Source organism: Haliotis rufescens, unplaced genomic scaffold (genome assembly GCF_023055435.1).
Source record: "Haliotis rufescens isolate VD_foot unplaced genomic scaffold, xgHalRufe1.0.p SCAF_4, whole genome shotgun sequence".
Classification (NCBI taxonomy): domain Eukaryota; kingdom Metazoa; phylum Mollusca; class Gastropoda; order Lepetellida; family Haliotidae; genus Haliotis; species Haliotis rufescens.
The window spans coordinates 31943420-31964410 of NW_025964112.1; the positions used below are offsets into that span (position 1 = coordinate 31943420).

The 20991-nt window shown below is 41.7% G+C and overlaps 1 protein-coding gene across 3 annotated transcripts in view; it reads right to left on the reverse strand.

Moving 5' to 3' along the window:
* LOC124149528 overlaps positions 1-20991 on the reverse strand; it is a 193009-nt gene that overhangs the window by 160781 nt on the left and 11237 nt on the right. The window contains exon 1 of one of the 3 annotated variants that reach the window (XM_046521181.2): positions 5045-5188. The exons of the other annotated variants lie outside the window; for them this stretch is intronic. Within the exon in view, the coding sequence (XP_046377137.2) occupies positions 5045-5073 (29 nt within the window). The 5' untranslated portion in view covers positions 5074-5188. Of the gene's footprint in view, positions 1-5044; positions 5189-20991 lie in introns of those variants that run through there. 3 annotated transcript variants of the gene reach the window in all.

Consider the following 20991-nt stretch of genomic DNA (forward strand, 5'->3'; position numbering starts at 1 on the left):
GGTTCAGCTACATATATACTTCAGATAAAGAGGGTTCAGCTACATATATACTTCAGATGAAGAGTGTTCAGCTACATATAAACTACAGATGAAGAGGGTTCAGCTACATATATACTTCAGATAAAGAGGGTTCAGCTACATATATACTTCAGATGAAGAGGGTTCAGCTACATATATACTTCAGATGAAGAGGGTTCAGCTACATATATACTTCAGATGAAGAGGGTTCAGCTACATATATACTTCAGATGAAGAGGGTTCAGCTACATATATACTTCAGATAAAGAGGGTTCAGCTACATATAAACTACAGATGAAGAGGGTTCAGCTACATATATACTTCAGATAAAGAGGGTTCAGCTACATATATACTTCAGATGAAGAGGGTTCAGCTACATATAAACTACAGATGAAGAGGGTTCAGCTACATATATACTTCAGATGAAGAGGGTTCAGCTACATATATACTTCAGATGAAGAGGGTTCAGCTACATATATACTACAGATGAAGAGGGTTCAGTTACATATATACTTCAGATGAAGAGGGGGTTCAGCTACATATATACTTCAGGTGAAGAGGGTTCAGCTACATATAAACTACAGATGAAGAGGGTTCAGCTACATATATACTTCAGATGAAGAGGGTTCAGCTACATATATACTTCAGATGAAGAGGGTTCAGCTACATATATACTTCAGATGAAGAGGGTTCAGCTACATATATACTTCAGATGAAGAGGGTTCAGCTACATATATACTTCAGATGAAGAGGGTTCAGTTACATATATACTTCAGATGAAGAGGGGGTTCAGCTACATATATACTTCAGGTGAAGAGGGTTCAGCTACATATATACTTCAGATGAAGAGGGTTCAGCTACATATAAACTACAGATGAAGAGGGTTCAGCTACATATATACTTCAGATGAAGAGGGTTCAGCTACATATATACTACAGATGAAGAGGGTTCAGTTACATATATACTTCAGATGAAGAGGGGGTTCAGCTACATATATACTTCAGGTGAAGAGGGTTCAGCTACATATATACTTCAGATGAAGAGGGTTCAGCTACATATATAGTTATAGTTTGACTACTGTATGTCAACATGAAGTTTTCATGATCCAAGCACAAGGAAATTGACTGTGACTTGTCAAATTGTTCGATACGTAAGAAATATCCGGCAATTGATATCAGTTGTACCAAAATTTGTTTGTTTGTTGTTTAACACCACACTCAGCAATATTCCACCTATATGATGGCCGTCAGTAAAATAATTGAGGATGGACCAGACAATCCAGTGATTGACATCATGAGCTTCGATTTACGCAATTGAGATCGATGACATGCATCAACCAAGTCAGCGAGCCTTACCACCCGATCCCGTTAGTCGCCTCTTACAACAAGCATACCGGGTAGTCACCTTTTACAGCAAGCATGGGTTGTTGAAGACCTATTCTACCACGGATCTTCATTGGTCAGCTGTACCAAAGTGCTACGCATATGGTTATTATCATTTTAAATATATTTATAGTAAAAGCTGCATATATAATACCATACACGAAAAAGCTTCTTTTTTTTTCCAAAATACTAAATCTATTAGACAGGGGTGCACACTATACTCAAGAAAATACACAACTAGAGATGAATAGTATTCAGCTACATATATACCACAGAGGAGTTAGATTCACATACATACTACAGACGATTAAGACTCACTGACATGTATACTACAGATGAATGAGAATCACTTACATAACTAACTTGCATATATTCCCAAAACAAACCAGTAGGTGATCATAAAACATACAGGTAATGATCCGGCATCAGAAGAAAGATCAGCTTTGAAAAATGACTGCCAGAGATGCCAATGGTGTTAGGAGGGCAAAAAGCAGTGGCATCGCAGATGGCCTCATTTAATGATTTCAAATAAATCCAAATTCACTCTGGAAAATTTGGATAGATGTGGGTGTGTCAAGTGGTGTCCATCTTCCAGAGGAAAGGGATTTAACTGACTATAAAAGTCCAGTTTCCACCCTTGCCGAACTAGGCCAGAATTTCTTGGTTTGATCGTAGCGCCACCAGTGGCTATTACAAGTTATGTCCCTTCTATGTCCCACCTATTGACCAATAAGATTCCACCTCTGATATCACTTGCTTCAAACAAAATGGCGGTACCCAGTCAAAACATCTGATGTATAATCAAGATCTATATTGTAACAAAACGGGTCTTACTTCAAAAAGTGCATCAAATCACGTGAGCACATTGATTAAAAACATGAAAAGATTTGTAAAGTATCTGTTGATGGTAAGTTGATGGTACACATGCCTTTCAAATTCTGCAATCGACCGAAATCTGCACGGCAGTTTACAAACCGGATGTTGATTTCATTACGTGATTGGACGATGCATAGACTCATTAGTCCAGCAACACATCACCAGAATGCAATGGCCAGCCATGAGTCCACACCTCCTACACAGCATGTCTGGGTGATAATTGGGAGACGTGTAGGCTGATGCAAAAGGCCATCCACTATGTTGGCCAAGGCGCTGCAAGAGGAGTGGACAAGACTCCCTCAAGTTGTCACTGGGAGATTGATTCAGATCATGCCATCCCATATAAACGAAAGTTAGACCAATCATGGTGGCATGATCAATTATTGTTCAATGTTCATTTTTTTTACTGCACATCCCTGTTGTGTTTCTTGGTTGTTTGCACCCTTACAATACATTGCAAAAGTGTTCTGTTGTTCGTCATGTTTGTCCCTCCTTCTTCTTATCCATCCATTACCATCACTTGATACCTACTTCTTTGTAGATCTGTCATCATCTGCTATTTCCAAACATCCCCAAAAGTTTTGGAGAATATATCCACAACAAATGTACAGGATTCTTCAGGGGAATATGGTTTGCATAATTCTGCAAATGGATATCGCTGACATAATCCTACATGTGAACATGGTTGACATAATTTTTCTGGTAAATATGATTGACATACTTCCTAATGTGTTCATGGTTGACATAATTCTACATGTGGATACGGTTTGTTAAATTCTGCATGTGAATATGCCTGACAAGCTTCTACAGGTGAATATGGTTGACAGTATTCTACAGATGGATATGGTTGACATAATTCTCTGGGTGAATATGGCTGGCTAACTTCTTCTGGTGAATATGGTTGACAGTATTCTACAGGTGAATATGGCTTACATAATTCACAAGTGAGTTCAAATACTTTCTGCAGGTGAATTTGGTTGACAGTATTCTACAGGGGATATGGTTGACATAATTTACAAGTGAGTTCAAATACCTCTACAGATGAATATGGTTGACATACTTCTCTGGGTGAATATGGCTGGCTAACTTCTTCAGGTGAATATCGTTGACATACTTCTCTAAGTGAATATGGGTAACAATTCTACAGGTGAATATGGTTGACATACTTCTCTGGGTGAATTTGGCTGACATACCTCTACAGATGAATATGGCTGACATTATTCTACAGGTGAATATGGTTAACATTATTCTACAGGTGAATATGGCTGACATACATCTACAGGTGAGTATGGTTGACATGATTGTTGAGGTGAATATGGTTGACATACCTCTCCAGATGTATATGGTTAACATACTCCTACAGGCGAATATGGTTGACATACTTCTACAGGTGAATATGGTTGACATACTTCTACAGGTGAATATGGTTAACATACTCCTACAGGCGAATATGGTTGACATACTTCTACAGGTGAATATGCTTGACATAATTCACAAGTAAGATCAAATACCTCTACAGATGAAAATGGTTGACATACTTCTCTGGGCAAATATGGTTGACATTATTCTACAGGTGGATATGGTTGACATACTTCTCTGGGTGAATATGGCAGACATACTTCTACAGGTGAATATGGTTGACATATTTCCACAGGTGAATATGGTTGACATACTTCTACAGGTGAATGTGTTTGACATTATTCTACAGGTGAATATTGTTGACATATACCTAAAGATGAATATGGTTGACCAACTTCTAAAGATGAATATGGTTGACATACTTCTACAGGTGAATATGGTTGACATACATCTACAGGTGAATATGGTTGACATATTCTCATGAATGAGGCTAACATGGTGTTAATATCCACATTACAGTGAATGAACTTCTCATCAATGGAGTTCATGAATCTGAAGGGGGTCATTTTTTACCAACCTGGATACCTACTGCCCACTCACCACCACTCTCCTCACGTCCCCAGGGGATGTGCGATGTCACAGTGACCTCTAGCGCTACCTGCCTCTACCTGTCTTCACACCGAGACCAGTGTCAGGCACACCCTGACATCTTGCTACCACCTGACATACCTAACACATACAAGGTCAGAGGAGGGCAGTGTTGGATCATGAGGTCATACACAGACAATGTCTAAGGTCAGGCTTCTCTGCTGCCTTAGTCTGACAAGGATGTTTGACAGTGATGTTGACAGCTATAAGTAGCTATTACTAAACGTTTATTAAATTACTATATGACACTTGTTGCAATCTAGGAGACATATTTCATTAGGAAATGAATAGAAGCCTAACCAATATTAAAAGACTGAATAGATTTGAGTTAATTAATATAGAGGTGGCAAAATGTGACCTCTTGTACAAACTGATAGAAATAAGAATTTTACAATTAAATAATTTTCATACTATTTTCCATGTCACCCCTTCTTACATACTTTGGTACTTTGAGAAGAGGTATAAACAAAACCTGACATAATTTCTTCCAAGTGTCATGACAAATTGAGGACCATATCAACACACATCTGTCGTATCCATGTACCGAAAGAGTAAAGTTTAGACTAGTTGTCTCCACCAAGTGAACAGCTTCTGTCTGCTGATGGTCACATCCTGTGTGACCATGTCTCAGTTTGGGTATATTCAAGGCCAAACGTTAGGAATACAGGTGGTGCCAGCAGGTCCATGTCCGTCTTCAGCATGCCACATATGTACACACAGAAACACCTGGAACGCTCAGACACATGCAGGGACGTACCTACCTGACACAGTCAAATATGCCCAGATCCATTTCACGGATATATGTGTGTAGACAGGGGTGCAATGAACAACAGGAACAAATGTATCTGCATCAACACTGACTGTACTTCGTATATTGAAATGTACCACTTGCTCCTCACAGCAAATCTATATCCCCAGTTGTGTGATACTTGTGCATCAACACACCAAGTACCTCACTATAACACCACCACTCTAGAACACTCCGGCACTAGGGCAGTTTGTTCAGACTGGGTCAGGAAATACCTACAAATATCTGTCTCAATGGCAATTGATACCTGTTAATGCCAGGCTGATATTTGGTACATGTTATTACTGGTGTTTTTGTTGTGGCATAAGCACTATTGTGAGGCTGGTCGGTATGGAATCTATCAAGTGGCTGTGGAGATGTGGTACTTAGAGACAAAGCTCTTTGAGGCCGGATTCATTTCTTTTGTAGCTTGTCATGGTGCCAGCACTGCCACAAATAAACGCTTGACATCATATGGCACAGAAACAGTTCTAATGATACTCTTCTGATCAGCTAAACTACATACAGACCTGTCTACCTATCCCATGTCTGTACAGCAGTATATCAGATGGTGTTGCAATGCTGCAAAAATTCATTTTCTAGTGTGACACAAATGATTGCTAAGCTCTGGACAACTGTGATATCTGTTGTCTAGTGGCTGCACTTGACTATATGGCAGGGGGTAGGGGTTACCACTAGTAACCCTGACAACTGTGACTCCCATCTACAGTCCGTTTGACTCCAAATGAGAACGATGAATTGCAAAATAACTCGAAATCCAGAAAAGTGTATGAAACATCAATACGGTACTTGACCATGAATACCCTGTACCCAACAAAATCTAAATTTTGTTTATTTTAAGACCCATGACGGATGAAGTTCTTTAAGAAACTATCATGTAATTTTGTATAGAAATGTGTACATGACACGTAGGGGGGACAAACCATGGAAGGAACAGTGCAAGCATGCATGCACTGCACGTTCTGTGGTAGGGGAAATGACAGAGCGTTAGAGGGGCCGTCTCATGATAATTTCAGTCGCAATCTGACTCACTCATGCCATATATCTCGTCGTCGGAACTGCTGGTGCCTGAACCGACTGCCACTATTAAAGGTTGGACTGTGGCTGGCCGTAGTCCATCTTGTGACCAATAACGTGGCTCTATCTCGTCAACGACTGTGGCCACACAACGCCTCCATGTTTCTACTGTTACCCGACCAAGGGATTCCTTTACGAGTTGTTCAACGTCTCGTAATTTGAACGTTGTGTTCGATCGTCCAACATCACCCTTGATGATACCCCATACCAACTCGATTGGATTCAGGTCGCAGTGATAAGGTGGCAGTCGCAAGACAGCGTGACCCTGACCCTTGATGTAACTGTCAACTTTATACACGGGGTCATGTTTCATAGTTTTGATGATTTCATAGAGCTGTGGTTTCGTCGCTCGAGAAGGAAAGGTAATGTTCCTCCGTTGCAGCCAAGCAGCCAAGTAACTATGTCTCCTTTACAGTTATTAGAGGTTGGAGTCTCCCTTTCTGGATCCTGCACACTATGATACGGTGCATTGTCCATGACAATGAGGGACTTGGTAGGCAAAGCAGGGACTAATTTATCTTTCACCCACTCCAGAAACACATTGCCGTTCATTTCTGTGTGGTAGTCCCTGTTGTCTTTGGCCTTGGCTCTAAAGACAAGGTCACAATCTGGGAGAAAACCCTGACTAGCAGAACCAGCATGGAGAACTATGAGTCTTTCACCCTTTCCCATTGGTAACTTTCTACCAGACTCCTTACAGTCACCACTGGGTACCCACTGACTGCTGGCTGTGTGAGACGCATTTACCCATGTCTCATCTAAGAAGACGGGCTCATATCCTTCTTCACGTTTCTGCTTGATGGTACGAAGGTAATGATTTCGGAGAAGAACAATGTCAGACCGTTCACACAACACAGCCCTATTTTTTCCAGTTATCTTTTTGTATTTGTAACCAAATGTCTGCAACAGCTGCCATAGTTTGTACTTTGTAACACGTAAATCATGGTCAATTTCAAGGTGTTTCTTCAAAATTCTTAGGGACAGGTACTTATTTTCTGAGTGCAGTTTAACAATTGCACGTCTGACTTGATCCCTCTGAAAACTGTCTAATTTATCAACCTTGCGTGGTTTTGACATGTTCCCTACCTCCTTGGCCTGACTATTTGTGAGTTATTTTGCAATTCATTGTTCTCATTTGGAGTCAAATGGACTGTACATGGTTGGAGGACAGACCACTGGTAACCCTGACAACTGTGACTCCCATCTACATGGTTGGCAGACACACGACTTGTAACCCTGACAACCGTGACTCCTGACAACTGTGACTCCCTTCTACATGGTTGGCGGACACACTACTGGTAACCCTGACAACCGTGACTCCTGACAACTGTGACTCCCATCTACATGGTTGGAGGACACACTACTGGTAACCCTGACAACCATGACTCCTGACAACCGCAACTCCCATCTACATGGTTGGAGGACACACTCCTGGTAACCCTGACAACCCTGACAACCGCGACTCCCATCTACATGGTTGGAGGACACACTACTGGTAACCCTGACAACCATGACTCCTGACAACTGTGACTCCCATCTACATGGTTGGCGGACACACTACTGGTAACCCTGACAACCGTGACTCCTGACAACTGTGACTCCCATCTACATGGTTGGAGGACACACTACTGGTAACCCTGACAACCATGACTCCTGACAACCGCGACTCCCATCTACATGGTTGGAGGACACACCACTTGTAACCCTGACAACCATGATTCCTGACAACCGCGACTCCCATCTACATAGTTGGAGGACACACTACTGGTAACCCTGACAACTGTGACATCTGTTCTCCAGTGGCCCCATCTTACTCTCATCTACATGATAACTAGTTGTAAAATTAAATACTTTGGATTTATTTAAGAGTGGTGTCCCCCATTCATCCAGGTCACTTGATGGTTGTATGCTACATCATTTGAAACCCATGATCTGCAGATCCTAATAAGGTTAAGGGACATAACCCTATCACAGGGCTCGATTTAACTTGCCAGTGCAACATATTTATGAAAGGTGCAACACTGTGCGCCGGTCTTGTCCGATTGTGACTGCAAAATGTCCAATTTGAAAAAGTGCAAACCGGACATTTTAAAATTCGGTCAACATCAATCATCACAGGCACACTGACCTACATCCTGATAGGTTGAAATTCTACATATTTGATCTATGTATCTATCGAGTGTTGTACACTATAAAACACGTTGTAGATCTTTCCCTTCAGCGAATTCAGGTGAACAAACAAGTATAACAAACTTGGTTGATAAAAATATGAAATTTGATATAAAACTTAGACATGATGATTTACCATTTAAATTGTATTTCCTGCTCTCAAAGACATAGTTTTATATTCAGAGATGAGGATTACCGTGTGTATTTTCTCGTAAACTAAGCCGGAAACAGGAATTAGCTGTGCACATGTTCTCAGAACAATCTACTGGTGATTCAGTCAAAAGGTACCCAATGACGCAACTTCAAAGAATTTTGATGAAATTATTATTTTATCAGGAAGAATAAGCTACCCAACCGCCCCTCCCTCCTATATAGCCCACACCTGTGAATGTATTTGGCTGCATCTATGTTGCCTTGCAACATCGATTTGCGTTCTACACCAAATATTACAGTAGTCTGGCTCTCATATAAACTAGACTAGTTACTAGCAGTACGTCAGCATCATGTTTGTCATGTTGATGGCCATCTGCCTCGCTAGTCAATAAAGCACAATTTGAAATCCATAACCATATATATTGTTCTTTGTAATATCCTATTTTCCCACAACAAATTATCCAATACATCTCAAATGGAGAACATATAGAACATGAACTTTATTGACAAGTGTCCAGACATCCAGTGCATGGGTGGCAGATGTGACCATGTCTGGGCATATGTACAAGTCATTATGGTTGAATCTAGTTATCATTTGTGTCAAAATAAATTAAACAAATACACATTTTCTATATCATTGTAGATCATATATAAGAAAGGGTAACCAATTTAATCAACTTGGCAAAATCATGGAAAATCAGATGCACTGGAAACAAGTTTCAAACTGTCACAGGGTCCATACACATTCAGTTCAGGGGCTTTGAAAAATTGCTTGGACCACTCGGCCACAAGGAATAATGCACCAATTCCACAGATCTGCTGGCCGGTCTTAGTTACCTTCTTCACGCCAATTTGGCCCATGCATGATGGATCTGCAGCAAGTGAGGGAAGTAGGTAGGTCATGCTTACAGCATTGGGACATTCTCCATAACAAGAGTTGCAATAAGTCATGATGATTCAGAATACCAGATTCCTGTTAACTATGCAATGGGGAGGCTTCTGGTCAGATGATGTTGCGACCGACATAATGATGCTGACATCGCCAATCACAACTGACCCTTGCCTTACCTGTCCCTTACATTAAGTGAAGAACACACTGACACACAAACTCAAACCTGGTAAATAACATAGTGAATAAAGTTCTTCTACAATGCATGGTGATTAATTGATCACATGACCCAGTCACACTGAGCAGGCCTGTGAGAAGGGTAAGTCAAACTTCTTGCAATCAGATTCTTAAGTTTCTGGATTTGTGTAACTGTAGCAGTCAGCTATTTGTCTCGAAGACCCCATGCCAAGACCCCATGCCAAGACCCCATGCAAGACCCCATGTCAAGACACCATGTCAAGACACCATGCCAAGACCCCATGCCAAGACCCCAAGCCAAGACACCATGCTAAGACACCATGCCAAGACACCAAGCCAAGACCCCATGCCAAGACCCCAAGCCAAGACCCCATGCCAAGACCCCAAGCCAAGACCCCATGCAAGACCAAATGCCAAGACCCCATGCAAGACACCATGCCAAGACACCATGCCAAGACACCATGCCAAGACCCCATGCAAGACACCATGCCAAGACCCCATGCCAAGACACCATGCCAAGACACCAAGCCAAGACAGAATGTTGACGTAGTCTCATAACTGATTCCTTATTGAGTGGAGGTGAGGTGAAATGGGGTTTAAAGTCGCGTCCAAGATTATTGCACTTATATAGCGACGTGCATGCACGTGTATGTGTGTGGCTGCTTGTACTAGTCCGGACTGATGCCGATTTATAGTGCTAGCACACTGAGGTACCATGCCGCAGTTTAACATGAATACCCCACTCAGACACAGTATACTGACTCCGAGCCAACCAGTCCTTGTTTTAGCACCTTATTGCCGAGCGCCAGACAGGGTAACAACAAGTACCATCTTTTGGTATGACGCGGCTGGGGATCGAACCCCGGACCTTCCGCTCTCCGGGCGGACGCTCTACCATTAGACCACGGAGGCGGTCTTATTGAGTGGAACCATCAAGAGGCCACACACTAGACCTCCTCTGTCTTCAATACTCAGTTGGTTATCAAACCTACAGTGGTGATAGAATGTAAATGCAGACCCAATTGTGTTTATAAGTAGTTTATGCTGAACAGGATACAAATATGGCATATAACCATGTCAAGACAAGTTTGTGAATCTCTCTTTGTAGATGAACCAAAGTACAGTTTACAGGCAAAAAGAGACACAAAAACACATTCAATTTTATGCAAAGGTGAACTTTCAATTTTGGAAGCAAATGAACTTCTTAAAGGAAGGATATGATTGTCATATAGACTTAATATAAACTAAAGTATGGGCAGAGGACAAATATATGTCTTGAAAAGTGATACATTCCAACAAACACTGATGATGAGCTGATAGATGAACAATCCTTTTGGTTAATTAGAAGCAGATACCTTATGAAGCAACACCTAGATTACCAGTGTAGCAGTTAGTTGCCAGCAGTAGCCTAGCATTTCCTACACCCTGCATGGTGTATGTCGGACCTCACACAGCTGCATGGAGACAATCTAGCCCAGGGCTCTGTAGTTCACCAGGTAGGAGTCTGGCATCACTGATCTCACTTCAACATTACTGAGGGGCATCTGTTGAAAATACACCCACATTGATCTAATTCACCTGAAACATATTCACCCGATCTATCGTCTCATGTTATGTGACTGGCATCAGAAGCCTACCCTCAGTGAGAGGTGCAGAAATGGACCTGATTGTGGAGAAACCCAAGAGAGTCCGAAAGTCAGTTACAATAGCGGTTCAAATCAGCTTTTGCAGTAACAGTTTTAATAAGAACCCTTGAATCAATGTAAGCCATTTCATGGGTGAATGACTTTCCATGTGAGCTTGACATTTGATACAGCCATGTCATATGACAGATTTTATTACATTATTCACAGTTCATCTTTGATTTTTCATTACCTAAACTGAAATCTCATGAAATTTGAACCATGTTCCATAATGTGCTCTATAGTGACCTTGACCTTATAAGGTCAACCAAGTGTTGGATGTGATGGGATATCACACCCAAGAGATCAAATATATTCGGTTCTGTCATCATGGTCATATTTCAATCATAATTCAACACTGGTCACGTTTTTGTGCAACCAATGTCAATCAATCAGCAATGGCGTAGAAAGGATTTCAGACATGAAGTCTCTAACATCTCTCTAAGCACATCATGAAGAAGTTCAATTGCCATATTGGTGGAAGCAGAGACACATGCCCCAAAGAAGCAATGATGAATATCTGGGATAATTGCCATCCAAAATTAGTAATATAAACAAAAATAGCATCATTATTAACATGATCCAGTGTATGGTATTAAAGCAAATATATATTTTGCATTAGGTCTTTGAACAGCATTTAGAAGTGATACACATAAAGAAGAGAATATATGGATGTCAACTTCTTTATTATGAGGAACACCAGATGAAGGAGTAAGCATATACTCCGAAACGTTGCGTTCCTCATAAATAAAGAAGTTGACATCCATATATTCTCTTCCTTATATTTTGCATAGTATTTTATCTCCCAAACTCATCAAAATCTGTTAACCTTCCCATCATAAGCTAATAACAGTTGATTATTACAGTGTGCCTGTAGTGAGGTTAATATCTAGTTTAAATCACCGGCAACATATTTTGGACAAAATGTGTTGGCATCTTAAGGGGCAACTGACAATTTGAGTAAACACATGAAGGAAAAAAAGGAACACATGCCTTGCTGTTCTGATTATGTTGATGACCAGTTGATTACACATTGTGGTTTTCACATGTGGTTCTTCAAAGAAGAGATGGGTAGATCAGTGTTCATGTACAGGGCAACTTAACAACAGTGTTATAGTGATGAAATCTTATGTTGCAAGCACCAGGTACCATTTTTCAGCATGACAATCATGTCCTATAGAAACAAAAGCAGACCGTACTTATTTTCTGACAGCTCAGAATATAAACACACTGCCATGGCCATTAAGCTCACCTGATCTCAACCCAACTTATATGTTAACATCAATCTGGGTCAGAGAATCTGCAGCAATTATTCCAAGCTCTGCAGGAAGAATGGGATGCCATTCTACAAGATGTCATTCACAGGCTTCTTGGTTCCATCATGCAAAGATTTCCCTTTTTATGTTTGATGACCAAAAACACACATCCCACACATTTATTATTTATTTAGCCTTGTAGAAGTCACTGAATGAATCTCTTGAAAACCACCCATTGAGCTACGTATGAAACCCTTTCCCACCTGCATCGGTACATATTTGTTGACCTTAAAGAAAAGATGTTCTCACAAAGTAAGTACCAAGTCATGGTTATGTCAGAGTATAATTCCCATTGTTGATGTAAAACTGCACATCTATCAATCTCTCACAACATATGTCTGTTACCATGGTTATTTTATAATCTGTTTGGATTAAAATCACATTAAAATCACATTAAAATCTCACATGACGTATGCAATGTTTTAAATGATATTTAAGAGTTGTCGTAGACTGGGGTAAAGAGGCATTTCTTTTCTTCTTCTCATAAAAATGTAACTTTAACATTGCCTGAGAAAAGGCATTCTCTTCTTGTAAGCCCCTCAAAATAGGTTTCCTGTGATCAAGCATGTGCTTACTACTTTCAGTAACAACAGTCATCAAGGTATATGTTTAACACATGTACTATATCTTCAGGTTGTGAATGCTACCTATCACTTTACAAGCAACTAATAAAGTGAACAGGATGAGACAAAAGTATCTTTGTGTGTCGTGGGGTGGGTGGGGGAGATACGTTGAGATGTACAAGGACGCAAATAGCAGCCATGTCCCTGCATGTTCCCATCGAGGAGCAGGTCCAACATTTGTATCCAATTACCATGATTACATCAACACAATTTGCATCCTCTGCTATATTAAAAGGAAGACCTCATATAAGCCAAAACTCAGACAGATGCTGTGAAAATAAGCTAATGGTTTGGATGAGTAGCGTAGGAGGTCCGGGGTCAGAAAGGTACGTGTGAATGTTTCTTTTTGTGTTTGATGTAGATTTTCCTTAACTTAAACAAGGCATCCTATTTTTCTATGGAAAGCTGAAACATTTCAGGCTCAGTCATGATCATATGGAATTATCTTTGTTTTGCATATTTCCTACAGGTGCACATGAATTTACAACATGCAACATAAGGTGAGCTGGTGTGTCTCCACCGCCAGTCGGGATGCAGATCACAATACAATTTCTGTAGGCCAGGTAATGATTGTGCAATCACAATGTCATCCTACTCACAACCATTGTCAACATAAGGAGTGTCCAACAGGAGATGGTCGGTTTACTGATGTATGGCCATGCAGCAAACACCATCCAGTGAATCCCAGCCAAAAATATATACATGTAGTGATAGAGTTGTCTTTAGCAAGAATATGCTATTTTAAAAAATTCCAACACGTGGATTTTTTAACAGAACAGAACAGAACAGAACAGAACAGAACAGAACAGAACAGAACAGAATTTATTTCGTATAGTCTGGCCATGAGGCCAATAGTACAGATGGTTGGATAGTATTTGACATATTGTGACAGAGCGCTTCAGTTAATATTGGCTTTAGAATTTCTAAGTTTAAACATTTTATCTAAATAAAGAGCTAGCTGAAATAAAATGTTGTCGTCATTTGTTGTGAGTAATAATACAAACTTGTGCAGGGTAGGATTTTGATAGTAATACAAGGGCAAATATCTTATCCTTAAGCTAGTATAAGCTGGACATATAAATAGTGCATGGTATTCATCATCTAAGTCTTCTTTACAGAAAGTACAAAGTCTGTCAGCAAAGTCATGGTCACTAGACATTCTATATTTCTGTATTTTAAAATCATTTGAATAACATCTAAATTTTGTTAAAGATCTTCTTAAATTTACAGTCTTAATCGATGATAGATATTTTTTCAGGCTGTAGTAAGCATTTGTAAGTGCAATATAAATCTAGCCTTGGTGAATTAGATATACAAACTGACCATTCTTACATATACAAATCTCTTGTTTTTTCCTTAAATGTATAAATAAAAACATCACAGTCTCTGACATCTTGCATCATCCATACATAACCGAAACCATAACTAAACAATGTATATCTTACAAATGAAACCCAATTTTTATAACCTAATTCATCATATTTACATAGCATGAAATAGCAATGTTTTGGATATTTACCCAGAGGCATTCTTATTAGTTTAATCCAATACTTAATTATTCTCACAACACCATGTTCATACATTCTCGTTCTTCCAAGTTCACATGGATTTTTATTTGTTATATAACCTTAAAAAGCTGCCATCCAGATAACTTGGTGATGTTGAAGAGATAGGCACTACTTGTGCATTAAGGACTGCTCCTGCTTTGGGTAAAACTCACTCATGTTTTATTCTATTATTCTATATTTATCCATGGCCATTTGTCCAGACTGTCCTTACTCTAGCATCCTGCTTCAGAGATATGACAGTGCTTAGTAGAGGTAGGATAGAGAAGTGTCATTGAAATGTTTGTATTGTAAGCTACGGACAGTACTACATCACTGCTTGTTGACACAGGACACATTCACTTGACTTGACCATACAGAAGGGCTATCAGAGAAATTACATATTTAACAAGTTTCGATTGTCTTATTGAAATATCTAGTTTGAATCTTTTCATGGAAATGCTTGTAACTAAACCACATGAAGTGTCATAAAATCTCCTTGCCTCTGCCATGTACGGTCCAACTGCAGATGAATGTATAGGGTGAGATGTTGTGAAGTGTCCAGTAAGGATGCAGAGAGGCATGGGGTGAGATGTTGTGAAGTGTCTTGTAAGGGTAAAGAGTGGCATGGGGTGAGATGTTGTGAAGTGTCTTGTATGGATTCAGAGAGGCATGGGGTGAGATGTTGTGAAGTGTCTTGTAAGGGTGCAGAGAGGCATGGGGTGAGATGTTGTGAAGTGTCTTGTAAGGATGCAGAGAGGCATGGGGTAAGATGTTGTGAAGTGTCTAGTAAAGGTGCAGAGAGGCAAGGGGTGAGATGTTGTGAAGTGTCTTGTAAGGGTGCAGAGAGGCATGGGGTGAGATGTTGTGAAGTGTCTTGTAAGGGTGCAGAGAGGCATGGGGTGAGATGTTGTGAAGTGTCTAGTATGGGTGCAGAGAGGCATGGGGTGAGATGTTGTGAAGTGTCTTGTAAGGGTGCAGAGAGGCATGGGGTGAGATGTTGTGAAGTGTCTAGTAAGGGTGCAGAGAGGCATGGGGTGAGATGTTGTGAAGTGTCTAGTAAGGGTGCAGAGAGGCATGGGGTGAGATGTTGTGAAGTGTCTAGTAAGGGTGCAGAGAGGCATGGGGTGAGATGTTGTGAAGTGTCTAGTAAGGATGCAGAGAGGCATGGGGTGAGATGTTGTGAAGTGTCTAGTAAGGGTGCAGAGAGGCATGGGGTGAGATGTTGTGAAGTGACTTGTAAGGGTGCAGAGAGGCATGGGGTGAGATGTTGTGAAGTGTCTTGTAAGGGTGCAGAGAGGCATGGGGTGAGATGTTGTGAAGTGTCTAGTAAGGGTGCAGAGAGGCATGGGGTGAGATGTTGTGAAGTGTCTAGTAAGGGTGCAGAGAGGCATGGGGTGAGATGTTGTGAAGTGACTTGTAAGGGTGCAGAGAGGCATGGGGTGAGATGTTGTGAAGTGTCTACTAAGGGTGCAGAGAGGCATGGGGTGAGATGTTGTGAAGTGTCTAGTAAGGGTGCAGAGAGGCATGGGGTGAGATGTTGTGAAGTGTCTAGTAAGGATGCAGAGAGGCATGGGGTGAGATGTTGTGAAGTGTCTACTAAGGGTGCAGAGAGGCATGGGGTGAGATGTTGTGAAGTGTCTAGTAAGGGTGCAGAGAGGCATGGGGTGAGATGTTGTGAAGTGTCTAGTAAGGATGCAGAGAGGCATGGGGTGAGATGTTGTGAAGTGACTTGTAAGGGTGCAGAGAGGCATGGGGTGAGATGTTGTGAAGTGTCTTGTAAGGGTGCAGAGAGGCATGGAACTGATAAGAAGTGCATGATATGTCATAAGAGGCTAAATAAAATTGGCAAGTCTATACTGCCATTTTTCTTTTATGATGCTACTATGTGTGAGGGCCAACACCATGCTTATAAAAGAGTCATGCCAATCATTTGGATCGCTTGTCTAGATGGCAAGATCACCTCTTTGCATGTATAGCCCACAGGACACTCACAATGTCCTGAAACTTGTTGAAAGCTTGATTCTCACAACAACAATGAATCATCTGAAACATGTGTTTAGTCCTACAATTGGCTCGTTGAGACAGGCTCATTCCATCTCCATATACATGCCTAGAAACCAAGGCAGTACTAAGAATAAGCCAAGGCTGCACTATACACCGATCGAGTCATGCCCGATAAACCCTGCTCCATAGCTGCCTCTTGTTTCGTTACTCTAGGAGGCACTAATTGCTATAGTGTCACAGCCCACGAAACTTGGTTTGCATGAGCAATGAATTTGGGTAAGGGATATTTTGCTACCAGTCATTTGTCAAAAAGTTCTAAAGATCTAAATATTTTGTTTTGGGTTTTATCTTAGCTGTCAGATTGTATTTGCCAATGAGATGTCTGATGGGTAGATGAGGAAGTCCACATTGTTGATGCTGTCTAGCACAACCGTGGCACAAACTGGGAGGATACAAGATAAAACCAGCACCTCCAGTTGCCATGGTTATGGCTAAACCATCAGATCCATCTTCTAGAAAAAGTCAACTTGAGATGGCAAAAATATATAAACAAAAAGTCTGCATTGAAAAATACAACACAAACTAAATATAAATACTTACTTTTTATTATGATCCAAAAGAGTCACTGTTAGCTAAAGTTATAAATTTGTTAAGAATACTGTTTCACACTATGCAGTTTGTCTCTTTTTACAAACAAAATGTGGAATCTTTGCTCATAACAGCAATTGTTTTCAACTTGAAACACCTCACTCAAAAACAGCCCATCAGTGACACATAAGGACCAAGCCTTCATACTTGTCTTCTGAAGTACAGTAAGACGAGTCAATCCTGAGAGTAGTAGGAGATATGGGCAATATAACCTGTGAGGATGGATAAGTATTTAAATATTAAACATAATGCAAAATTATTTTCTTTCTTATCCTGTCTCACAGTATGCATACATTATCCAACTATCAGGATGGAGGGAGGACAATTCTGCACTAACCTCTGATAGCCGTCACATAAACCTCATGTACGGCACACGAATCGATTTAGGTAAAGAATTGCTGTAACTGCAATGGGTAGCCAGCAATAACTACAACAAAGAGACTAACATCAACCAGTGTAACCTCAATAAACCCCCGCATTAATGACTACAATAATTTTTGTTTGAGAATAGCCATGTACACAAAAGAGAAGGATAGATAATCAAAATTTCAATGTAGATTCTTCAGTGTACAGGTATAACCTTCGGGGAGGAACATTCATATTTGTTGACCAGATGTCATCACTTGCTGTACAAGTACCAACAGGCCACACTGGTGCAGCCCAACAACATCCTCGACGAGGACATCTTGTAGGTAGTGACTAGCGAAGACAGAATCAGGCTGTCAGAAGCATCCATGATATTCAAGATGGAGCAGAGAAGAGCCAATGAAGGGGAAGAAAATGTAAATGAAATATGATTCTGTAGTTATAAGCATTACCATTGTCAATGACGTGTAAAATCTTAACTTGCTACTTGTTGTTATTTATGTGTGTACATATGTAATAGTGCAAAAGTGAGGAAATTCTTGCACATTTTCACCTTTAGGAAGATGTAGGACGAGCGAACACCTTAACTACTAGGCTACCCCACCGCCCTGGATGATGATCAAGACATTTTACTGATCACTACACACACCTTGATCCACTGCGAACACTTTTCTCGTGACTGTATGGTTTTGAGTAAAAGGGTTTGATGATGCGTCTCAGCTGTTGTGAGTCAGAATTGCGCAAACAATAGCCACATCGTTTCAAAGGCATTGTTTGACCCTGCAAATCCGCAAAGCATACCCCAGCTTCTAATGAGCTCAAACTGACACATGCACCGGTTTGATTGATGGTTTGGATTGGTGTATTACATGTCCAGAACACCACGTCTGCATAGAACAAGAGTGGCATGCGATGTTGGCACAGTACGTTGCCCTACAACACCATGCCTTTCCCTGCCAGGAACAAGACTGGCATGCGATGTTGGCACAGTACCTTGCCCTACAACACCACGTCTTTCCCTGCCTGGAACAAGACTGGCATGCTATGTTGGCACAGTAAGTGCCCTACAACACCATGCCTTTCCCTGCCTGCAACAAGACTGGCATGCTATGTTGGCACAGTACGTTGCCCTACAACACCACGCCTTTCCCTGTCTGGAACAAGACTGGCATGCCATGTCGGCACAGTACGTTGCCCTACAACACCATGCCTTTCCCTGCCTGGAACAAGACTGGCATGCTATGTCGGCACAGTACGTTGCCCTACAACACCATGCCTTTCCCTGTCTGGAACAAGACTGGCATGCTATGTTGGCACAGTACGTTGCCCTACAACTCCACGCCTTTCCCTGCCTGGAACAAGACTGGCATGCTATGTCGGCACAGTACGTTGCCCTACAACACCATGCCTTTCCCTGTCTGGAACAAGACTGGCATGCTATGTCGGCACAGTACGTTGCCCTACAACACTATGCCTTTCCCTGCCTGGAACAAGACTGGCATGCGATGTTGGCACAGTACGTTGCCCTACAACACCACGCCTTTCCCTGTCTGGAACAAGACTGGCATGCGATGTTGGCACAGTACGTTGCCCTACAACACCACGCCTTTCCCTGCCTGGAACAAGACTGGCATGCTATGTTGGCACAGTAAGTGCCCTACAACACCACGCCTTTCCCTGCCTGGAACAAGACTGGCATGCTATGTCGGCACAGTACCTTGCCCTACAACACCACGCCTTTCCCTGCCTGGAACAAGACTGGCATGCTATGTTGGCACAGTAAGTGCCCTACAACACCACGCCTTTCCCTGCCTTCATCAAGAAAACTGGCATGCCACGTTGGCACAGTAAGTGCCCTACAACACCACGCCTTTCCCTGCCTTCATCAAGAAAACTGGCATGCCATGTCGGCACAGTACGTTGCCCTACAACACCACGCCTTTCCCTGTCTGGAACAAGACTGGCATGCTATGTTGGCACAGTACGTTGCCCTACAACACCACGTCTTACCCTGCCTGGAACAAGACTGGCATGCGATGTTGGCACAGTAAGTGCCCTACAACACCACGCCTTTCCCTGTCTGGAACAAGACTGGCATGCTATGTTGGCACAGTACGTTGCCCTACAACACCACGTCTTACCCTGCCTGGAACAAGACTGGCATGCCATGTTGGCACAGTAAGTGCCCTACAACACCACGCCTTTCCCTGCCTGGAACAAGACTGGCATGCCATGTTGGCACAGTAAGTGCCCTACAACACCACGCCTTTCCCTGCCTTCATCAAGAAAACTGGCATGCCACGTTGGCACAGTAAGTGCCCTTACAACACCACGCCTTTCCCTGTCTGGAACAAGACTGGCATGCTATGCTGGACCACGCCTTTTACCTGACAAGATGGTAGTACTGAAGCTAATGTGGTTAGAAACAATAAAAAGTTTTAACTTTAAAAAGTTCAACATATTCCTCTTTTGAAGAAAATATCAATGGTCACATTTTCAAAGGCTCTCTGGATAGGCTTTGGAAACTTCCTACAGGGGAAATGAGTTGATGAACTGCCCTACTGGAATCCTCTCCACAAGGTTAAGGTGGGGATTTTACTGGCTCTTCAAATAGTCTGTAATTCTGAAGTCCTTCTTGCATGAGAAGAAACCAATATTGCAGATGTTAAGGTCCTATAGAGACCACAGTGGTTAGATATGGTACAAAATAGGAGTGTTCAATGTCTGCCGAAGGAGGTGACTTGTCTTTGTAAAGGGTGCACCTGACACCCCATGTGACCTGTCATTGTAGAGGGTGCAACTGGTACCCCATGCGACCTGTCATTGTAGAGGGTGCACCTGATGCCCCATGTGACCTGTCATTGTAGAGGATGCACCCTACACCCCATATAACCTGTCATTGTAGAGGGTGCACCTTACGACCCATATAACCTGTCATTGTAGAGGGTGCACCTTACACCCCATATAACCAGTCATTGTTTAGGGTGCACCCTACACCCCATATAACCTGTCATTGTAGAGGGTGCACCTTACACCCCATATAACCTGTCATTGTAGAGGGTGCACCCTACACCCCATATAACCTGTCATTGTAGAAGATGCACCCTACACCCCATATAACCTGTCATTGTAGAGGGTGCACCCTACGTCCCTTATAACCTGTCATTGTAGAAAGTGCACCCTACACCCAATATAACCTGTCATTGTAGAGGGTGCACCCTACACCCC